This window comes from Apostichopus japonicus, chromosome 2, assembly GCF_037975245.1.
Source record: "Apostichopus japonicus isolate 1M-3 chromosome 2, ASM3797524v1, whole genome shotgun sequence".
Lineage (NCBI taxonomy): Eukaryota > Metazoa > Echinodermata > Holothuroidea > Aspidochirotida > Stichopodidae > Apostichopus > Apostichopus japonicus.
Genome location: NC_092562.1, coordinates 10,128,189 through 10,147,225, shown reverse-complemented (window position 1 = coordinate 10,147,225; position 19,037 = coordinate 10,128,189). Strand labels below are relative to the sequence as shown.

The 19,037-nt window shown below is 39.5% G+C and overlaps 1 protein-coding gene across 1 annotated transcript in view; it reads left to right on the top strand.

Moving 5' to 3' along the window:
- The window catches only part of LOC139977448 (zinc finger protein GLIS3-like), a 67,462-nt gene that overhangs the window by 12,018 nt on the left and 36,407 nt on the right, over window positions 1-19,037 (top strand). Inside the window, exon 3 of the mRNA XM_071986791.1 lies at window positions 16,492-18,122. Within this exon, the coding sequence (XP_071842892.1) occupies window positions 16,492-18,122 (1,631 nt within the window). The remainder of the gene's footprint in view (window positions 1-16,491; window positions 18,123-19,037) is intronic.

Genomic DNA, 19,037 nt, shown 5'->3' with positions numbered 1-19,037 from the left:
CACACCTGTTTGCTCCAGGTCACTTTTGGTACGAAAGGTGGCAACTTTTAACTGTCAGTATCTTAAAAACGGTACATAGAAATTGAATGCAAATTTCACCAGAAATGCTTAGATTATGTTCCTCTTTAACATGTCAGAAAGAAAACTTGGCTTGGACTATTCTTTTAAGTATACTTTTCAAACAGATCCAGACACAGGTCTGTCTGTGATGAGAAAAAGTGGTAGTAAGTTTCCAAGAAAATGTAAATTCAAGTTCCCCAAATAACCTAATCTTCTAAACATGTTCAAACTGAGGTTAAAATAACAGCTTTTTAATGTTTTTCTGCCATGTATTTGCAGTTTTGAAACTTCTCAATATTCTCAGTTTATTAGTTTATACCAAATGAAAGGAAAACATGAAAACCTTGACTGACAGAGACTTCTCATTTCTGAGAACACTGAAATTGCCTTGAATAAGTTCTCACATGTATACAGTGTATGACAAAGACACAGGCATTAGCCCTGCTGTTTGTAACATGGTAAAAGCTAAATAAATTAGTAACAAGAGAATAGTCATATTGGCATAAAGTGTTTTTACAAAAAAAATTTTTTAAAGTTGCACTGTGTGTTTGAACAAAGAAATACATTGGCATATTCTCGGGCTTGATGTTGTTTCTTAATTTGCAACAAAAAGCTGGCATTGTTCCTGGTTTTAATGTACCAATTAATGACCCTGTGTAGCATTAATAAGAAGATAAACCAAAAACGAGGAAGAAAAGGTACATTTACTGCCCTTATTACAAACGTTAGGCCACGCCTCTAAACATAGTATGATATGAATATTTAACACAGTACTTCGATCAGCTGATCACTACAGCACTCTGCAAGTAAACACGAAATACATTTGACGAAACCTGCTACCACTGCCCATATATTCATTGAATTTGCTGGACGATAAATTGGTAAGTTCGTCGAGCCTCACGGAAAGTTCAAGATTGAAAAAAGGGAGCCTCGATCCGTATGATCGAGCCACAGTTCACCACGTTACGTTATAGGCCTAGGCTAAAGAAATATACCGTAAAACACAAGTAGGCATATAGCCAATATATTAAATTATTGCACAGTGAAGTTAGCGTTCTGTGATGTTCTCCGCCGATTAAGATTAGTCTTTTTAGTAAATCCCTCCATTGCTGGGTTCTTCTTAACTTTCGTTGAGGATTACTTAGTCTCTTCATTCTCTTGTCAGGTTTCTTACGGCAATTACTTGCTTTCATGCTTGCGAAAGTGGACATTAATGGGAATGCAGTAACGATGTAATAAGGTTTAGGATACTATACAATATTAATGTACTGTGTGGATATGATACATTGTGTAGACTAGTGCATGTATACAAATATGCAAGCGTTCTATTTAGACTACAGTAGTTGTTGTGTTGGTTGGTATCAATGATGACTTGTGAGTTGTTTCGATTTACTGAATATGCATTTCCTAGTATACTTTCATTGGCTTGTTCAAACAAGGGGTGCGGTTAAGTTGAATGGATATCGTGTACTACGCATTATCAATTTTCATACTTTTGGTCGTTACTTTTATGAATATTGGAAGCATTTGACAGGATTTCCTTGCCCAAAGTTTTACCCTGGACTGCTTAAAAGATATGCCAATATTTTGAACTTAAATATTTTGTGTCTGTCTTTGTTCAAACACACCATGCAACTTTAAATCATATCATCATTTGTAGTAATGTTGGTATTTACTTCGCTCGTACTGTACTGTCTGTACTGTAGGTAGGGTGATATGGGACTGAAGCACCAGTGTACCATGTTTGGGTAGTAGTGGAAAAGATAGACGTTAAATAGTGTAATTACTACACGCTTACAGTGTAAGAATCATGTTCTAGTTTGAAAGTGTAGATTACTTCACAAAGTTGAAGCTAGTATAGATTAATTATACCCCGGTCCCACGAACGCGGTCTTGCTTCAAGCAAGGATAGGTGGAGCAAAAACTGTAACCGCAGATAAGCCCTGCAATTTGAACCCGCGTTTCAACGAGTTAACTCCGGGCATAGCGGCAGGCTTGGAAAACCTTGGAAAACGTCCGAACCTGGTAATTGCAATAGAGAATATGAACAGCGATCGACAGCTATGCAGTGAGTCTTTTCGCGGGGGTATATATCATCCAAGCAGCGCACACACACGCTATTTCTACCGTAGCTTTCCCGATACGGCCAACGTTTACTATCTTTGAAAAAGTCAATGCACTGGGCAGGGAAATCATTGTTCCTAACTGAAGCGCAATATTTTGAGTGGTACGACTTTTCGCGGGGGTTAAGTAAAACAAATCTCTCATAGTTTCCAAAATGAAAATCAAATAAAATCGAAAACCTAAATATATTCATATCAATAATATCTAGCAGATATGCCGACTTTGTGTGCCTACAATTGTTCCAACAACTCTGGAAAATAATCTGTTTTCACACTTTACCCAAAAGAAATATTTAACCCCTAACACAAAATGGTTGGGCTGGGCTCGATGTCCGCACCTGTTTATACTGTACCATTGAACTTGACATAATGTAAAAACTTTTCTTGGCAAGTTGCCAACAAGAAATTCCACTGCAGTGTACTTTGCTAGTATTTGCATCAAATAAGTTATAGCGTGTAGACTAAACGCTTTACGGTGGCACATTTCATGTTATTACTTTCTAATACAGAGTTCGCAGTATTCGAAGTGAACGTATTGGTTTTGGTGTGCTTTTACGAACATTCGCCTCATCGACTAGGCTTTGTAGGTCTAGAACACTCCACATTAACACATTTGTTCAAGGGCGGCGGAAGCACTTTTAATCTGGGGATGGGGGGGGGGGCACCGACATCGAAGGGCACTTTGCAGAAATTCGATTGGACTGATGCAGCCTGATATTAAAGACCAAATATGGAGGCAATTTTTGTTGTTGAGATTTTCCATTAATTTAGGAGTTTACATACCCATAATCAACATGTGTAAAAAATAATCTTCGAAAACCGACTATAACCCATCAAAAACGACCACGAAAATGGACATTTTGGGTAGTCACGTGACATGAACCTCTGGAATGTCTGAAAACAGAGATTGACCCAAAGAAGCCTCTGGTCACCGTGTGACGTCAAAGTTTGTATACCGCGAAAATCAAACGCTGATATAGGCACTGTTTGTACACAGATAGCGAACAATTGTACTGTTTTTGACTTCCAATTTCGAGCGTTTGAAAAGCTGTTAGCTTAAAACAAGAACACATGAAGGTTAACAACAAGTTTTAAGACAATTATAAGCAGAAATTTTAGTTAAATTGCTTATTTTATTAGCAAAATTTCCACTCAAATGGAGGCATCTTTTACATAGCGTAGCGTCAATAGGTCCGTACGGTACAATATACTTACATAGTACTTACTCGTTTTAATATCCAAAAGTATACAAACACAGAAAAAGTATCCTGTCAATAAAAAAATTTAGCAGTGAATATCCTAATCCACGTTTCTTGTTCAATCCTGGGCGAAAAACTACCGTGAGTCTGTGTAATTCCATAGAGTTAGGTCTAGTTGAAACAGGCCTTGACCAGTACTAACATCCCACAATCACAAGACAGTCACTAACGAAATAAAACGTCCGATCGCTACATACTACCGTTTTTATGCAACTCCTTGGCCCATGTAGATGTCGGAATAAACAGAACGGACAATATTACACATGTATCACGAACTCACGATACTGGAATACAACAAATGAAATAGATAAATCCTAACATGGCTATTTACACATGCTGTGAGCCAACGCTGGCGAGAGTTGTAACTAACTACCGTACATGTACTAACAATGCTATACCCTTGGCACGGTATATATATATACGGTCATCTCTTACAGTAAATATATTACTGTCAATTGCGTGATATAATGTTACATGTAAGGACGTCCAGGGCGTGTTTACAGTCAATTTCACATTAGCTATGTCCGACCATGGTCCGACACAGCTATCGACAGTATATAATTTTCACAGAATGAGACATTTGCAGCATACACAGAAGCAGGGTCATGCATGTGGACTCATGTGCATGAAATACTCCGGGTGCTGAAAAATCTTTCCGCGTGGATCTAAAAAAATTGATCCAAAGTCTACGCCGTTTTACGTCGGTTCTTTTACTCGGAAATCTAAAAAAGCTGATGCTTTTGTTGGATGAGGTATAACTGCAACCTCCAACAACACAGAATTGTGACATTTTGAGGAAAAAGGAGTAATATCGTTGATGTTTTTGGCAGCTCAAGTATACGACTTTACACACTAAAAGTATAGCTGTGAGTGAGGTATACAAACGTTGACGTCACATGGTCACCTGATGTCTTAGGAATGTTTCAGGAATGTCTGAAATAGAAGCTGACTTTTCGTCCCATTTTTCACTTATTTAACGTCCGAAATTGGTAAAGTTAATTACAGCAATGTAATTGGAGTGAGTTAAGGATTACATACATGAAAAATGGTGGGATTCTATGTTCATCGAAAAGTCTCCATAGTTGGTCTTTAAGAACCCTTTATAACTCTTATTGATTATCTTATTTGCGTATACACATCCATAGGCGTACGAGGCGGGGGGGCAGGGGGGGCAGACTGCCCCCCCAAATTTCCAGAGGACAAGAAATTCGGGCAAAAGTCCTGAAAAATTCGGGCAGCCTAAGAGGAGAAAAATATATATATATATATATATATATATATATATATTTTTTTTTTCTCCTCTTAGGCTGCCCGAATTTGTCAGGACTTTTGCCCGAATTTCTTGTCCTCTGGAAATATATATATATATATAAATATGCAGTAGCTTGCCCGAATCTTTTTCAAATTTTTGCCCGACAATTCCATGATTTTCTTTATTTAGCATCATGATGCCCGAATATTCTGTGTAACACCACCGTAAGCGCAGTTCATCTGGGCTACCACGCTTTTTGCACGATCAATTTTTTTTCTAACTAGTCAATTGTATACCTGGACCAAGGGCGGCGAAACCGGGGGGGGGGCACAGGGGGCAGGTTAAAAATGTGCCTTTTTTCTACATAAAAATTGAGGTGCCTAAAGTTAGCAAGAGGCCAGGGAACCAGAATGAACACTCGGGAAGGGCCGTTTCCGGCCATCTGAGGGGTTTGTAAAACCAAAAATTTTCTTGTACGCTCCGCGCCAACCGATGGTGGCGCTCCGCTCAGATAGTCGTGCATTCAACTTTGCAAATCCTGGCTAAGCCCGTGACTTTTAATGAATTTCTGTGGGTCAAACTCAAAGCTATTTCGAATGGGAAAAATTTGTTAAGATATTAACAAGAAAAAAACTCTAATTCGGAAGATTCCTACATTAGCAACTAGTATGAATTCACCTCATTTTGTCTCAAAAGAAAACTTGTTCCTTGTTTCCCAATTTGCGCATTGGATATTGCAGTGCTAGTATGCATCTTTAAAGGGGGGGGGGGGGGGCGTTGATGGAGTGATGTGTATACACAAATAAGATAAAACAATAAGAGTTATAAAGGGTACTAAATATCAGGCTGCATCAGTCCAATCGAATTTCTGCAAAGTGCCCTTTGATGTCGGTGCCGCCCCCCCCCCAGATTAAAAGTGCTTCCGCAGCACTTGACCTGGACATCCCCAACATGAGTGTATATAAGAAACATTTTCTTTTTCATGGATGATGGGGGGGGGGGGGGGTGCCTACAAGCCTAGAAGTACAGGTTTATCATATTCTCTGTTATATTTTATACTTTTTTGTGAGACAAATTGCAGTCTCACCCGACACAGCGACATTATCCCGCCTACGTGTCGTTGAACAATGTATGTTTTTCTGGAGGTAGCTGAGTACTGTGTTAAAATAATTAATAAGGTAACTAAATAGGAGCTTAAAAAATATACTGTCCCATTTTTCCCCTTCAGAGTGATGTTACAATTTTTTCTTCTTCTAATTTACCAAATTTTTGGGGAAGTGTAAATTTCTAAAACGTGAGATTATAAAATAAAGAATGTTTAGATGCAACTTGCAAGGCCTCAGAAGTGCCGTTTCCGGCAATCTGAGAGGCATTGTGTGCCAAAAATTTTCTTGTACGCTACGCGCCAACCGATGGTGGCGCTCCGCTTAGATAGTGTCACGGGAACTTTCGGGCACAAAAAGTTCTGCCCCCCCAAACTGAAATGGTCCCGTACGCCTATGTACACATCACTACATCAACGCCCCCCCCCCACCCTCAGTGGCTGAGCTTGGGGTATGGTCAGGGGGCGAGAATGGTCTGTAGGGGCGCTTTCGACACTATCTAAGCGGAGCGCCACCACAGGTTGGCGCGGAGCGTACAGAAATTTTTTGAGTAAAGATACTCCCTAGATTGCCGGTAATCATCCCTTTGCTAATTGCAGATAAACGAAGAATAATTAGGTGTCATCGCCATTTTGTCAGAAAATTACACCAACAAAATGTGACAATGTCAATAGGTATTTGAGAGCGCAATAAAATAGTCAATAATCGCGAATAAGTAAAAAGTGGTAAAAAGCTGAAAAGGGCGCCAGCAGTCAATTTGAGTCCGTCAGGGGGACATCCGCCCTCTCTGACTGTATGGACGCTCCGCCACCGCCCCACCCCTCAAGGAAAAATGCATACTAGGGCTGCAATATCCAATGTGCACGTTGGAAACAAGGAACACGTTTTCTTTCGATGAGACAAAATGAGGTGAAAACATTATAAAGTCCAAGTCCATACACACGCGATCGATACATGCATGAAACATGTTAAAATAAGAAAGGATGGGGTATAGGTTATGGGATATAAAAACTAAACTCATTATTCATAGTAGGCTATAAATGGCTTCTGCTTAATACAAAGTCACAATGTAATATAGCAATGTATTTTTGGAAATGTATTAGGATTATTTTTTTAACACATTGAATATGCACTCACCAGAATGTTAGAAGCCTTGTGATAGTAAACATTTGAGTTTGACCCACAGAAATTCATTAATACTTCTAAATTAGGATTAGATGATCTCTTACTGAAATATCGCTGACCTAATAAGGTGATCAAGAGTACAATTTTTTTATGTAGAGAAAGGGCACATTTTTATCCTGAGGAAAAGTGGGAGCACGTGCCCCCTGTGCCCCCCCGGTTCCGCCGCCCTTGCCTTTGTTACTAGATCAATTCATGCTGGCTTAATATACATTCATCTCACCTGGTAGGCCTACGCATAACTATTTGAAGAAAAAGTATTTTGTACATCCCCTTATGTCTTATGATCAGATGTAAGATAACGTGGTATGACTCCTAAGCAGCGTTTATAATTCATTTCTTACACTTTACAAATTGGCGGGAAATTAGTGCTAACCCAAACGATGGTCGCGGGAAATCTTACAAGTGTAACACGTCATATCTTTCGTCCACCGTTATTTTGTTGTTGTTTTTTGTTGTTGTTTATTTCGGACCATATTCTGAATGACGTGAAACGAAAACTCGCTGGCCTGCCAAAATCCCGATAATGCCACCCCCCCTCCCACCCCCAGTTAAACAACAGTATGCTATCTTTAAAATAATTGTCTGGTAGCCTTTAAACGTTACCTTAAAACCAATAAATAATTTTCCAAATATGCGTTTGACAGAGAAACGATTTTTAATCGTTTAGGATGGGTATTTCAAATATACTTGAACAGTAGAGAACGTGACGTCATCTTCGCAAATGCAGATGGCGACATAAACCACGATCCATACAGTTCCTGCAGTAATCACGACAAATACCGCGTTCGAATACAGATTAATTTCTTTGTTAATTTTCGTTGAAATTCAATATAAATTATATATGTTTTAAAAACATCGTTGAGCCGTCATATACATATGTAGTGCATCGGTGTTTTCGTGTTTTGTGTAACACGACGAAAGTTTGAACAGAAGACTTCGTTGTTTATCCTTTTGCGTGTAAAGTTGATCCGTGAATTTTATCTCAGCAATTTTTGGTTCCTTGCTTTTTGCAAAGCAAGGAACCTATGCGTTCAACTTGGCGTGTGTGTGTGTGTATGTGTGTGTGTGTGTGTGTGTGTGTGTATGTGACGCTTGGCTTGTGTACACGATATCTCAATAAGGAAATGATGTATCATGATGAAACTTGTTGGGTGGATAGCCCATAGTAAGAGGAAGATCCCTATTGTTTTTGGTGCCCGCAAAGGTCACCAAAGGTCAGTTAGATGCCAAAAACCAATATATTAAAAACAGCAATAACTCCCATTGACAGGGTCCGACATGGTTGATATTTTGGGAGTAGTTGTGAATGGGGTAAGGCATTGTTTCCAAACATAACGGTAATGTGATCGAAGGTCAACAAAGGTCAATTAATGATAAAAAACTAGTATTTTTGCGATAACTTGAGAACGAAATGTCCGTTAGGGTTGGGAGTTGCTTCAATGTAATCCAATTGTCGACCCGCACCTGGGTGACCCTTGACCTCAATTTGACCTTTGGTGACCTTTATATGTTTTTGGGGATTTTTACAGTTTTGATGCTATTTTCAGATGTCAAAGGTACCTTCTGAACATAAATGTCAATAGGTTGACCCTGTGTGACCTTTATGTGCGAAGTTATATGGGGTCAAAGTTTTTCGGTCGGAGTTAGGATGGTTGCACAGACTTGTCGTTTTGTTTTTTGGAATCAGGAGATTAAACTACATCTGAAACCAAGGTCAAAAGGTCAAAGGTCACATTAGAAAAAATGTGCTTATTTTGGGAGGAAACGAGCAAAAAAGAAAATGTTTGGTTTTGATGCTAGATTTGGATACCAAAGGTACCTTCCGATCAAAAATGTCAATGGGTTGACACCCGTGTGACCTTCGTGTGCGAAGTTATACGAGGTCAAAGTTAATTTTCAGACATTTAATGCAATAACTCCCAGTTCCAAGGTGTGACATGGTTGATATTTTTGGACAAGTTGCAAATGGTATAGGGGAATATTTTCAAACTTAACGGTCATGTGATCCGAGGTCACCAAAGGTCAATTAATGTTAAAAAACTAGTATTTTGGGAGGGGAAAATGGGCAAAGAAAAAATGTTTGAATTTGTATAGTTTGATGCTCTATTTAGGTCTCACCGATCAAAAATGTCAATAAGTTGACCCAAGGTGACCTTTGTATGTTAAGTTATATGAGGTCAAAGTTAATTTTCAGACATTTAGTGTAATAACTCCCAGTGCCAAGGTATTACACAGTTCATATTTTGGGACAAGTTGCAAATGGTATAGGGGAATATTTTCAAACTTAACGGTCATGTGATCCGAGGTCACTAAAGGTCAATTAATGATAAAAAACTAGTATTTTTGCGATAACTTGAGAACAAATTGTCCGTTAGGGTTGGGAGTTGCTTCAATGTAATCCAATTGTCGACCCGCATCTGGGTGACCCTTGACCTCATTTTGACCTCTGGTGACCTCTGGTGACCTTTTTGTGTTTTGTGGATTTTTACAGTTTCGATGCTATTTTCAGATGTTAAAGGTACCTTCTGATCATAAATGTCAATGGGTTGACCCCCGTGTGACCTTTGTGTGCAAAGTTATACGAGGTCAAAGTTAATTTTCAGACATTTAATGCAATAACTCCCAGTTCCAAGGTGTGACACGGTTGATATTTTTGGAGTAGTTGCAAATGGTATAGGGTAATATTTTCAAACTTAACGGTCATGTGATCCAAGGTCACCAAAGGTCAATTAATGATAAAAAACTAGTATTTTTGCGATAACTTGAGAACGAATTGTCAGTTAGGGTTGGGAGTTGCTTCTACGTAATCCAATTGTCCACCCACATCTGGGTGACCCTTGACCTCAATTTGACCTCTGGTGACCTTTTCGTGTTTTTTGGATTTTTACAGTTTCGATGCTATTTTCAGATGTCAAAGGTACCTTCTGATCATAAATGTCAATAGGTTGACCCCTGGATGAGCTTTGTGTGTGAAGTTATAGGAGGTCAAAGTTAATTTTCAGACATTTCATGCAATAACTCCCAGCGCCAAGGTGTGACAAGGTTGATTTTTTTGGACAAGTTGCGAATGGTATAGGGGAATATTTTCAAACTTAGCGGTCATGTGATCCAAGGTCACCAAAGGTCAGCTAATGTTAAAAAAACTAGTATTTTGTTGGGAGAAAATGGGCAAAGAAAACATGTTTGAATTTTTACAGTTTTGATGCTCCGTTTAGGTCTCACCGATCAAAAATGTCAATTGGTTGACCTACGGGTGACCTTTGTGTGTGAAGTTATGTATACAAGTTCAAAGTTAATTTTTAGACATTTAATGCAATTAAATCCCAATACCAAGGTGTGACACGGTTGATAATTTGGGACAAGTTGTGAATGGGGTGGTGGAACATTTTCAAACTTAAAGGTCATGTCATCTGTGGTCACCAATGTTATCATATCTGTTGACCCGCTTGTAGGTGACCTTAAACTTCTTACATTTTCGACGCCATATTTAGATCTCAAAAGTGCCTTTTGATCAAAAATCCGATCACATTTTGTGATCACAAAAGTGTTGGCTATAGTGTTGGTTACTTTATGGGAACATGTAGGACCACAATTACTTGGACTATTTGAGCCCAATCTTGCTTGATAATATGTGTATTGTCATATACCCCAAGCAAGGAACCACAGTGCCCTTGGGCTCTTGTTTCTTATTTATAAGTTTCAATTATAACATTTTTCTTAAATATATTCCATTGATAACGATTGCTGTGGTTACAACTATTCCATGTGTTATAACTGTACCCACATATTTCCCCTCTATTCAGTTTGAATTCATATGCTTTCACAATTTTTTTTTTCTCCAAACGTTACGAAGTTTATGCGCAACTTAAATCCATCTTCTATTCGTTGAAAGTCCGATATTGGGGGGGGGGGGTACACCCCTCAGTCCGACAAGTTTTCGGTCCGAAAATGAAATACATACACGTTTTCAGTCCGAAAATGAAATACACGTTTTCAGTCCTAAAATGAAATACACGCTTTCAGACTGAAAACGTGTAGTGCACGTTTTTCAGTCCGAAAATGATATACACGTTTTCAGACTGAAAACGTGTAATAAACGTTTTTCAGTCCGAAAATGAAATACACGTTTTCAGATCGAAAACGTGTAATATACGTTTTTCAGTCCGAAAATGAGATACACGTATTCAGTTTGGCAATGAAAGCAGTTTTAATGCCATAATATCACCAATAAACAACACTGGAATGCGAGGTGGGAGTTGCGAGGTGGGATCATTTCGGCAAGTAATCACCACGCACGGTTGCGTTCTTGTTCGGTCGTAGGATGTCATGGATGGTGCGTAGTCACTTAATTATCCATGTTGTTGCATGGGTTGAGCCCAGGGATTATTTGAAATCACGTTATTACTTTTTCACCCATACAGTGGGGGCTTTTTTTTTCTTCATTTTAGACGAAACACTGCTCTATTCCGCACCAAGATGCATGTAAATTGTAAATTTTATTTTCGGACTGAAAAGGTGTCGGACTGAAAACTCGTTTTTTTTTTCGGACTAAAAACGTGTATTTTATTTTCGGACTGAAAACGTGTCGGACTGAAAACTCGTTTTTATCGGACTAAAAACGTGTAATTTATTTTCGGACTGAAAACGTGTCGGACTGACAACGTGTACCCCGAAATATTTGGCACTGTGCCACGATTTCAGTTCGAGCTCTACAGTCTACACTATTAAATAGCTGGTCCTGCGATTTGTGTTTTATGTTTTAAGATGATAGCAATTAACCAATCACATATTTCAACTGGTAAACGTCATTCATCAACCCTGTAGATAGCGAATGTAAACTCCACTCATATTCCCTTACATGGACGTTTACTACGAGCTTCATTGACCATGATTTTGACTTGGGGACACCCAGTCTAAACGGCGGGAAAAAGTTCAGCACATCGGTTTCATGTCTATAAACATGTTCCCGCATCGGGATATGTACACAGCAATAATTCTTTACGGTCAATTGTAAGTCTTGTCTTTTTAAGTTAGCAAACATGTGTGATGTGGCTCTTGTTTGACTGAATCCAGAATGCATGCATTCTAGTTATCCTTTTATTTTTACTTTGGTATGTGATCAGTACACTGGAGCGTTGCGGCATATCCCATCAAGTTTCGACATATTATTTTCGTCGCACCAAATGCCAAGCAATGCGAATACTTCATCTTCCGACCACATACTTCGCTCTGTCTACTTCTGCGACATATTGTACAGGAAAATATCGATAATAATAATAATAGTAATAATGGCCTTTGCGGTTATCTGGACGTCTTCAAGAAAGCAACTCAAACTTCATACTGTATGTATGCGGATGTACACGGGCAGCTATACAATGTGTACTACTCAGCAATGCCTTATGTAATTCCTTCATTTTCGCTGCATCGGTCCATTGTACAAATGGACAACCAATATGAAAATAGACACAGTTAATGCCGATACAGAAATAAGCAAGCGGCGCAAACCACAACTGATAAAATCCATCGTATCTTTTACACCCCAAGGCAATAGTTTATTTACATTGATTAACGTTTACCCGGGCTTAGCTGTCCTAACCCCACCTCTCATGAGGGGCTTGATCAAGCTCGGGCTTGCTCCGTTCCCACGGAGTAAAAGGGTGGATCAAGTTGCCCTAGCCTCGATAGGTCGATCAAGAGTGAAGCAAGCCCGCGTTCGTGGGAACAGGCCTTTGGAGATATCCAAAAATAATTGACCTTTTCAAAGAAAACATGGTGAGTAAGCAAAGGTAATTCAATACCAAACAAGAGAAAAGTGAACTGCAAACTGTAATTGCTGCCAATTTGTCACTGCTATCTTTGAAAACTTTTTACAAAGTTGATCCAGTACTAGTCATCATCATGAGGTCAGTATGTAGTAGTAAGTATTAAGTACTAATGTACACAAAACTGTACATTGCCAGAGTGGGGTTCCATGGTGACCTGTTGTAGGCAGCGACCCAGCTTGATACCAGCAGAAAATACAGCAACAATCGATTTTGACATTCCTCTCAAACAATTCATCTAGTTTAGTGAGGTTTGCATGATACACAGTCCAAATGTAACACAATCCTTCATTTCTTTCCCCGCCATGTGTTTCCTCTCCCGACATACGAAATTTGACGGGCTTAATTGGCATGAAACATTGAACCCACCAACCGTTAAAGGTCTTTCTCTCTCTCTCTCTCATTCCTTCTTTTCCTTCATTCTGTCTATCTTTCTGTCTGTCTGTCCATCTGTCTGTCTGTCTATCTTTCTTTCTTTCTTTAGATTCCTTCCATACAATTATATATAATCCAGAGTCCTAACTAGAACATCTCTAATGCCTGTTTACATTGCAAAGCACAAAGTAATATTACATTTTCACACTGCAAACCTGAGGTACTTGTTTGTTTCTTTCATTAAAGTCACTGACGGTATACTACATACTTGGTATACTACATACTATAAAGTAACTGTACAAAACCCCATTGTGTAATTTTCAATATTGTCCATAGTTTCATAACACTCAAAAGAGTAGTGAATGCATGCATGTCCTGTCAGTCTTTTTTTTCTTTTTGCCAGTTTTTTATGGGCTCAAGACTGTCACCAAATCTGCCTAACAAGGTCAATTTTCCTCCAACACATTCCAGATAGAGTTGCACAGATCAAGGGTCAAAGCCAAATGGAATATCAAATGGCAAATACCCTTTCTTGTTTTGCTTTAAGAGTCATGCATACAGAAAACAATTCCAGTTGGAGAAAATATCAGCCCTATGATGAGGGTAAACCAGGGTCAGGCCTTTTTTTTCTTTTTTTTTTCTTTTTCTTTTTTCTTTTCACTTGTTTGACTGATTGGTTGTATAGTTCTGTACACAGTCAGTATTCATACAGTACTGTATATCACACACAGTTCTCAGGAGTTCTATGCATATCTTTATAAACTGTACTGACTTCACATTCCCATTTGCACAGTCTTGATATGTTCCATAATAAATTAGAAAATCACATGCTCTACCTTGCCACTTAACGCAGTAAACTCTAAGAGCTCTAAAGATACCCACCCACCCCTCTCTCTCTCTCAGGTAAACAAAGGCCTGAATTGTATTTTTTTTCTCTCCCTTATGTTGTAGTAGTAGGCAACAGAGCAGATGTAATTTCATCCTTTACTTTGAATGGTTTTGTTTATGTAATGAAAGCTTAAAAGAGATTACTGGATTGAGTGTGGACATACAATACGTCTGCATTAATTCAACCCAGTGTCAGTTGAAAATTATAATGGCATTTATGTCTTTAGCAAGAATCTTTGATAAACTTTTTGAGGAGCTCTCATCCTTCTAGAATGGACAAAATTGATCGGCCAGGTATTAAGCCAGATGTAACAGGATTACCAGGCAGGAGCCAGGGTCTTAACCTGAGACCGCCTTCTGTTCAGCAAGCATGAGAATGCATCAGTGTTTTCATGTAATGTTTAATAGTTTATCATTTATTTCCAAAATGAAAACTAATACCAGAAGGGCCCGTCTTTTGTGGTTTGCTGTTCCAAAGAGTGAACACACACAGGGGTCTTCTTTTCATTAATAGTTGGGATATTCACAAATATGACAGATTTGGACCCTCTGTTGCTCTATGAATTTTGCAGATGTATTCTGAATAATCTTTATTTCATTTATATAGATTGAACTCACACTCCAAAAATATGCATTATAAATCTCCATTGAAAATTCTGTACATAACGCAATCGGGGAGCATATAATGTTGGGACAAATTGGCCGCTCCACACTGCAATACAGTACTGTGATGCTTTAAACTTTCCAATTGTGGACCGATTATAATGATAACAGACTATACTGAAGTGCTCACATCTGAAACTGGGTTACAATTTCTGCTACTGTTTTAGAGAAGGCATTTTTTCCCCCGATGGTGAGACCTGGAGTCCATTGTTTGTAAAAGGGACACTTCAAATGGAGGAAAGTGTTCTAGTTTGTATAACAGTGAATCACATACCAAAAAATTACATTATGAGAAAACTTACTCTCCATTTTTCCAAATTTCCATTGAAAATACTGTACATAGCACAATTGGGGGAGCTGCTGTCCAGATAAATTGATAGCCTGATACTAACTGTACAATCCGGTACAGTGATGTGTTAAACCCCAATTTTCCCTATTGTGGCCAATTATAATGATCCCACACTACTGTTGTGGTCACAACTGACAATGTTACTTCAGGGGGTTATCATGGGCTACTGGGTTACAAACTCTGATAACGGTACATAAATATTTTGGAGAAGGTTTTAGTGTTTTGTTTTATGACGGACACAAAAATCTTGTCTACATTCCAGATGGGTGGTTCAGTGAGATAAAGAAGCTGAAGTTTATTTTTCTCAGTCATGTAATGTTCACCAGGTTGTAAGAGATAAAGAAAACTTTAAGACCTCCAAACATGGTTATTGTGCTCTTCACTTCAATGTCATTGACAAACATGGGAACTTTCAGCTTCTCTGCAAGATATAATAATAATAATAATAATCAATGAGACTTATATAGCACCAAATCAGTAGACAAAAGCCACTGCTCAAGGCGCTTTACATAGAAAGTAGATTAATTTACAAAAGAACAAGTGAAAAGATGGGTCTTAAGAAGACTTTTGAATGTAGAAAGTTTAGAGCATGTTCGAATGTGATCTGGTAACTTGTTCCAGAGATAAGAGCCAGAGTATTCGAAGCTTCTGTAACCATAGGTCTTCAAGCGTGGTTCATGATTCATGCATGATTCTCCATTGAGGCAATTGGTCAAAATTATTGTCATACTGTGCACAGTTTAGAAAAAGAAGAAGTTGATTTACATGCTTTGAGTCATCAAATTATAAATTTCAAGCCTAACGTATTATGGTTGACTTCATACATGGTGCTTCAGTACTACAAGCCCCAATAACTTGGCCTGAATGGAATCCATAAATTTATAGCATTGTACATAATTTTGAGCCTGAAGTATTTTTTTATGTAAGGAAAACACCGGTAGTCCATTAGATTAAATAATAGCAATTTAGTCTTACAGCAATGCTTGTGTGTTGTTGTGTAACAAGTGTGTTGAGTTCAGATTTCTTGCCTGGTGTAGAATAATTGTAATACAACATGTTACTGGACCTGTTTTACTTTACTTTTATTGCTAAGGATACCTCGAGAATTGTTGATTTTTATGTTTTAACTACAACATTAGAATGAGAGAGATGTAATTCTGATGGTTTTCAATTTTTTTTACTTTTTTTATATTTTTTTTTTTTAAATTCTGTAGCATACACTCTTTCATAAGGAGAAAGGCAAACATTATCATGACCCTATATGATATGCAGAGGTGCTCATGATATAACTGCCCACCCCCCTCCCCACCCACACCCAAACAGCTTAGACAAAAACTGACTCTATTTGGTAGATCATACAGTATCTAATGTGACTGACTGATTTAATTCATTTTGCCTTATTTTATTCGTAGATGACCATCATGCTGCGTTAGCCACTGCACAGATCCTTGAGTCCAAGAAAATCAGCGGTAATGGCCTATACATGCCAACAGTGACCTCTGCTGCCTACTCACCAACTCCAAGTGACATTTCGAGTATTCGTTTCACTCCGCAAAATATTCCCGCATCCTCGGTCGGGGGAAGTATCAGTGGGAACCCTTATACTCCTCAAAGCTCGTCCAGTGACAGATATTTCCTGGAACCCTTAGGGGTTCCTCTAAAACATGAATTGAACCACGGTGTTAGCACGAGCCTCAGTAGGACTTTACCAAGTTTAACACCTCAAGGAAGTCGTGGTCCGGCTTCCATCGCGGGTAGTGACATTTGTGACCAGCTTATACCGCCCAGTTCGGCATTATCTCAATATGCTAGCAGCTTCAACTCTCTTTCACCGTTTCCCATTGAAATTTCCCCCGCCGGTTCCAGCTTCGCCAGTCCGAGGCACTCCGCGAGGTCCTTATCTGCCCGTGGCAGGAAGAGGGCGCTGTCACTCTCACCGTTGTCTGCGGATGGATTGGATTTCAACAGCATCATTCGTACCAGTCCGACGTCGCTCGTGGCGTATATCAACGGTTCACGTGGGTCCTCCACGTCGATGTCGCCCTGTCTGGGGCTCCACTCGGGGGAATACGGCCATTTATCGGCGAGATCTGGAATCAGTCCTCTAGTCCATCACGGCATCGAGACCATCTCCTCTTGCTCCCTGGCGGTCCGCTCGTTAGCGTCCGACATTTCGACTCTGTCTCAACAGAAACACACTTACACCTGTAGTAATAACAATAATGCCAACCAGATGCCTCACGGAGGCATGCCACAGTCTCACTCTGATGTTGCTGGCGGAGCTGTATCGAGTCAACTGGTCGTGCAACCGAGGAATGAGGCCCTCCTGGAGTATGCCAACTTTCATGCCAATTTCCAACCGTACAAGCAGGAGAGTAACGTCGCATACCCAGTTCCTCCCACCAATAGTCAATACCCTCACGAGTCTGCAAATTACGGTGCCCACGTTGCCCAGGGAATCCCCTTCAACCAAGACAATCCAACCGCCGCCATCATAACGACATACCAGGACGTGCCCTATCAACATCAGAATCTCTCCTATACCAACAGTAGCAACTACTCTTCACAACAGAATAATGGTTCCTACCCTCCTAGCTGTGGAATAAATTATCATGTCCCGGGAGGCTACTCTAATCAGACGGCACCTTTTACGAGTAACGCCATTGGACATGTGAATATGCAAATGTCTTCGTTGTCAGCAGAGTTGCCACCTCCTCCACCATACAGCCAACATTTTGATTCGGCCAGGAGCAAACCGTCGCCTCCCTTGACCCACGTGCAAGGGACCCCTTCCCCCGTGAAACATTCGGACGAGAACGAGGAAAAGATATTGATCTGCCGGTGGATCGACTGTAACGGCATTTTCGACGAACAGGAAGAACTCGTACGACATATCGAGAAAGTCCACATCGATCAGAGGAAAGGAGAGGATTTTACTTGTTTCTGGCAAGGCTGCACCAGACGATTCAAGCCGTTCAATGCTCGCTACAAGCTCCTGATACACATGAGGGTGCATTCCGGAGAGAAACCGAACAAGTGTACGGTGAGTAAAGCCTCCTTTCGTTAATTAATGAAAAGATGGTTTTTTAAGTTTTTCAAATTTGGATAAATTTCTCTGATACTGAGCTGATGGTAAAGTGTCAGACTGTGTCGGATATCAACAACACTGATCAACATTACTTCATGAGGTTGAAGCCAGTAGTATCTTCGGTCATCTCCTGCTTGATGTGGTTGTAAAATGCAAGATTTATTGTCGGAGCAAGGCAATTAAACTACCATAACAAGTTAGTAGTAGCATGGTAGTAGTAAGTGGTCAGGCCTCAATTCCTGTATCTTATTGTTGTTAGAACCATGTGATGGCACCTTAGAACAAGTCTCAGGAGACAGGAAAAGTGCTCTTCACTTTCTAGGTATGTAACAGTACTTTTACACTGTTAGGGTCATCAGACGGTAGCTACAGTACATATAAGTGTTGTTGTGGCAACAGAGAAGTGAGAAAAGTCCTGTAAAATACCACATTGGAACAGTTTTATTTTAATGTGCTGTACAATAGTGATAATTGGTAACATGGTACTCTACCATTTGATTAACAGGATACTTTACAACAATTGATTGGATAATATTGCTTTGAAGTAATACTGCATTCAGTTTGCTCTTCGCTTACCTGTCCGCTCACAACCTCTCGTTCTACCATGTCTAGCATGGTCATTCTAGGTCACCAGAGGACAAGAAGTGAAAGTTGCTTGAACTTCAAACTTGGTATGCAGGTAGCCCTTAGTGATTAGATGTTGTCTATCCTTTTACATGGAGGTCAAAGGTCTTTTTAGGTCACCAGAGGTCACAGGTTGAAAACCTTGTAAACACGATTACTTAAGAAGTGAAAGTTGCTTGAACTTCAAACATGGTATGCAGGTAGCCCTTAGTGATTAGTTGTTGTCTATCCTTTATACATGGAGGT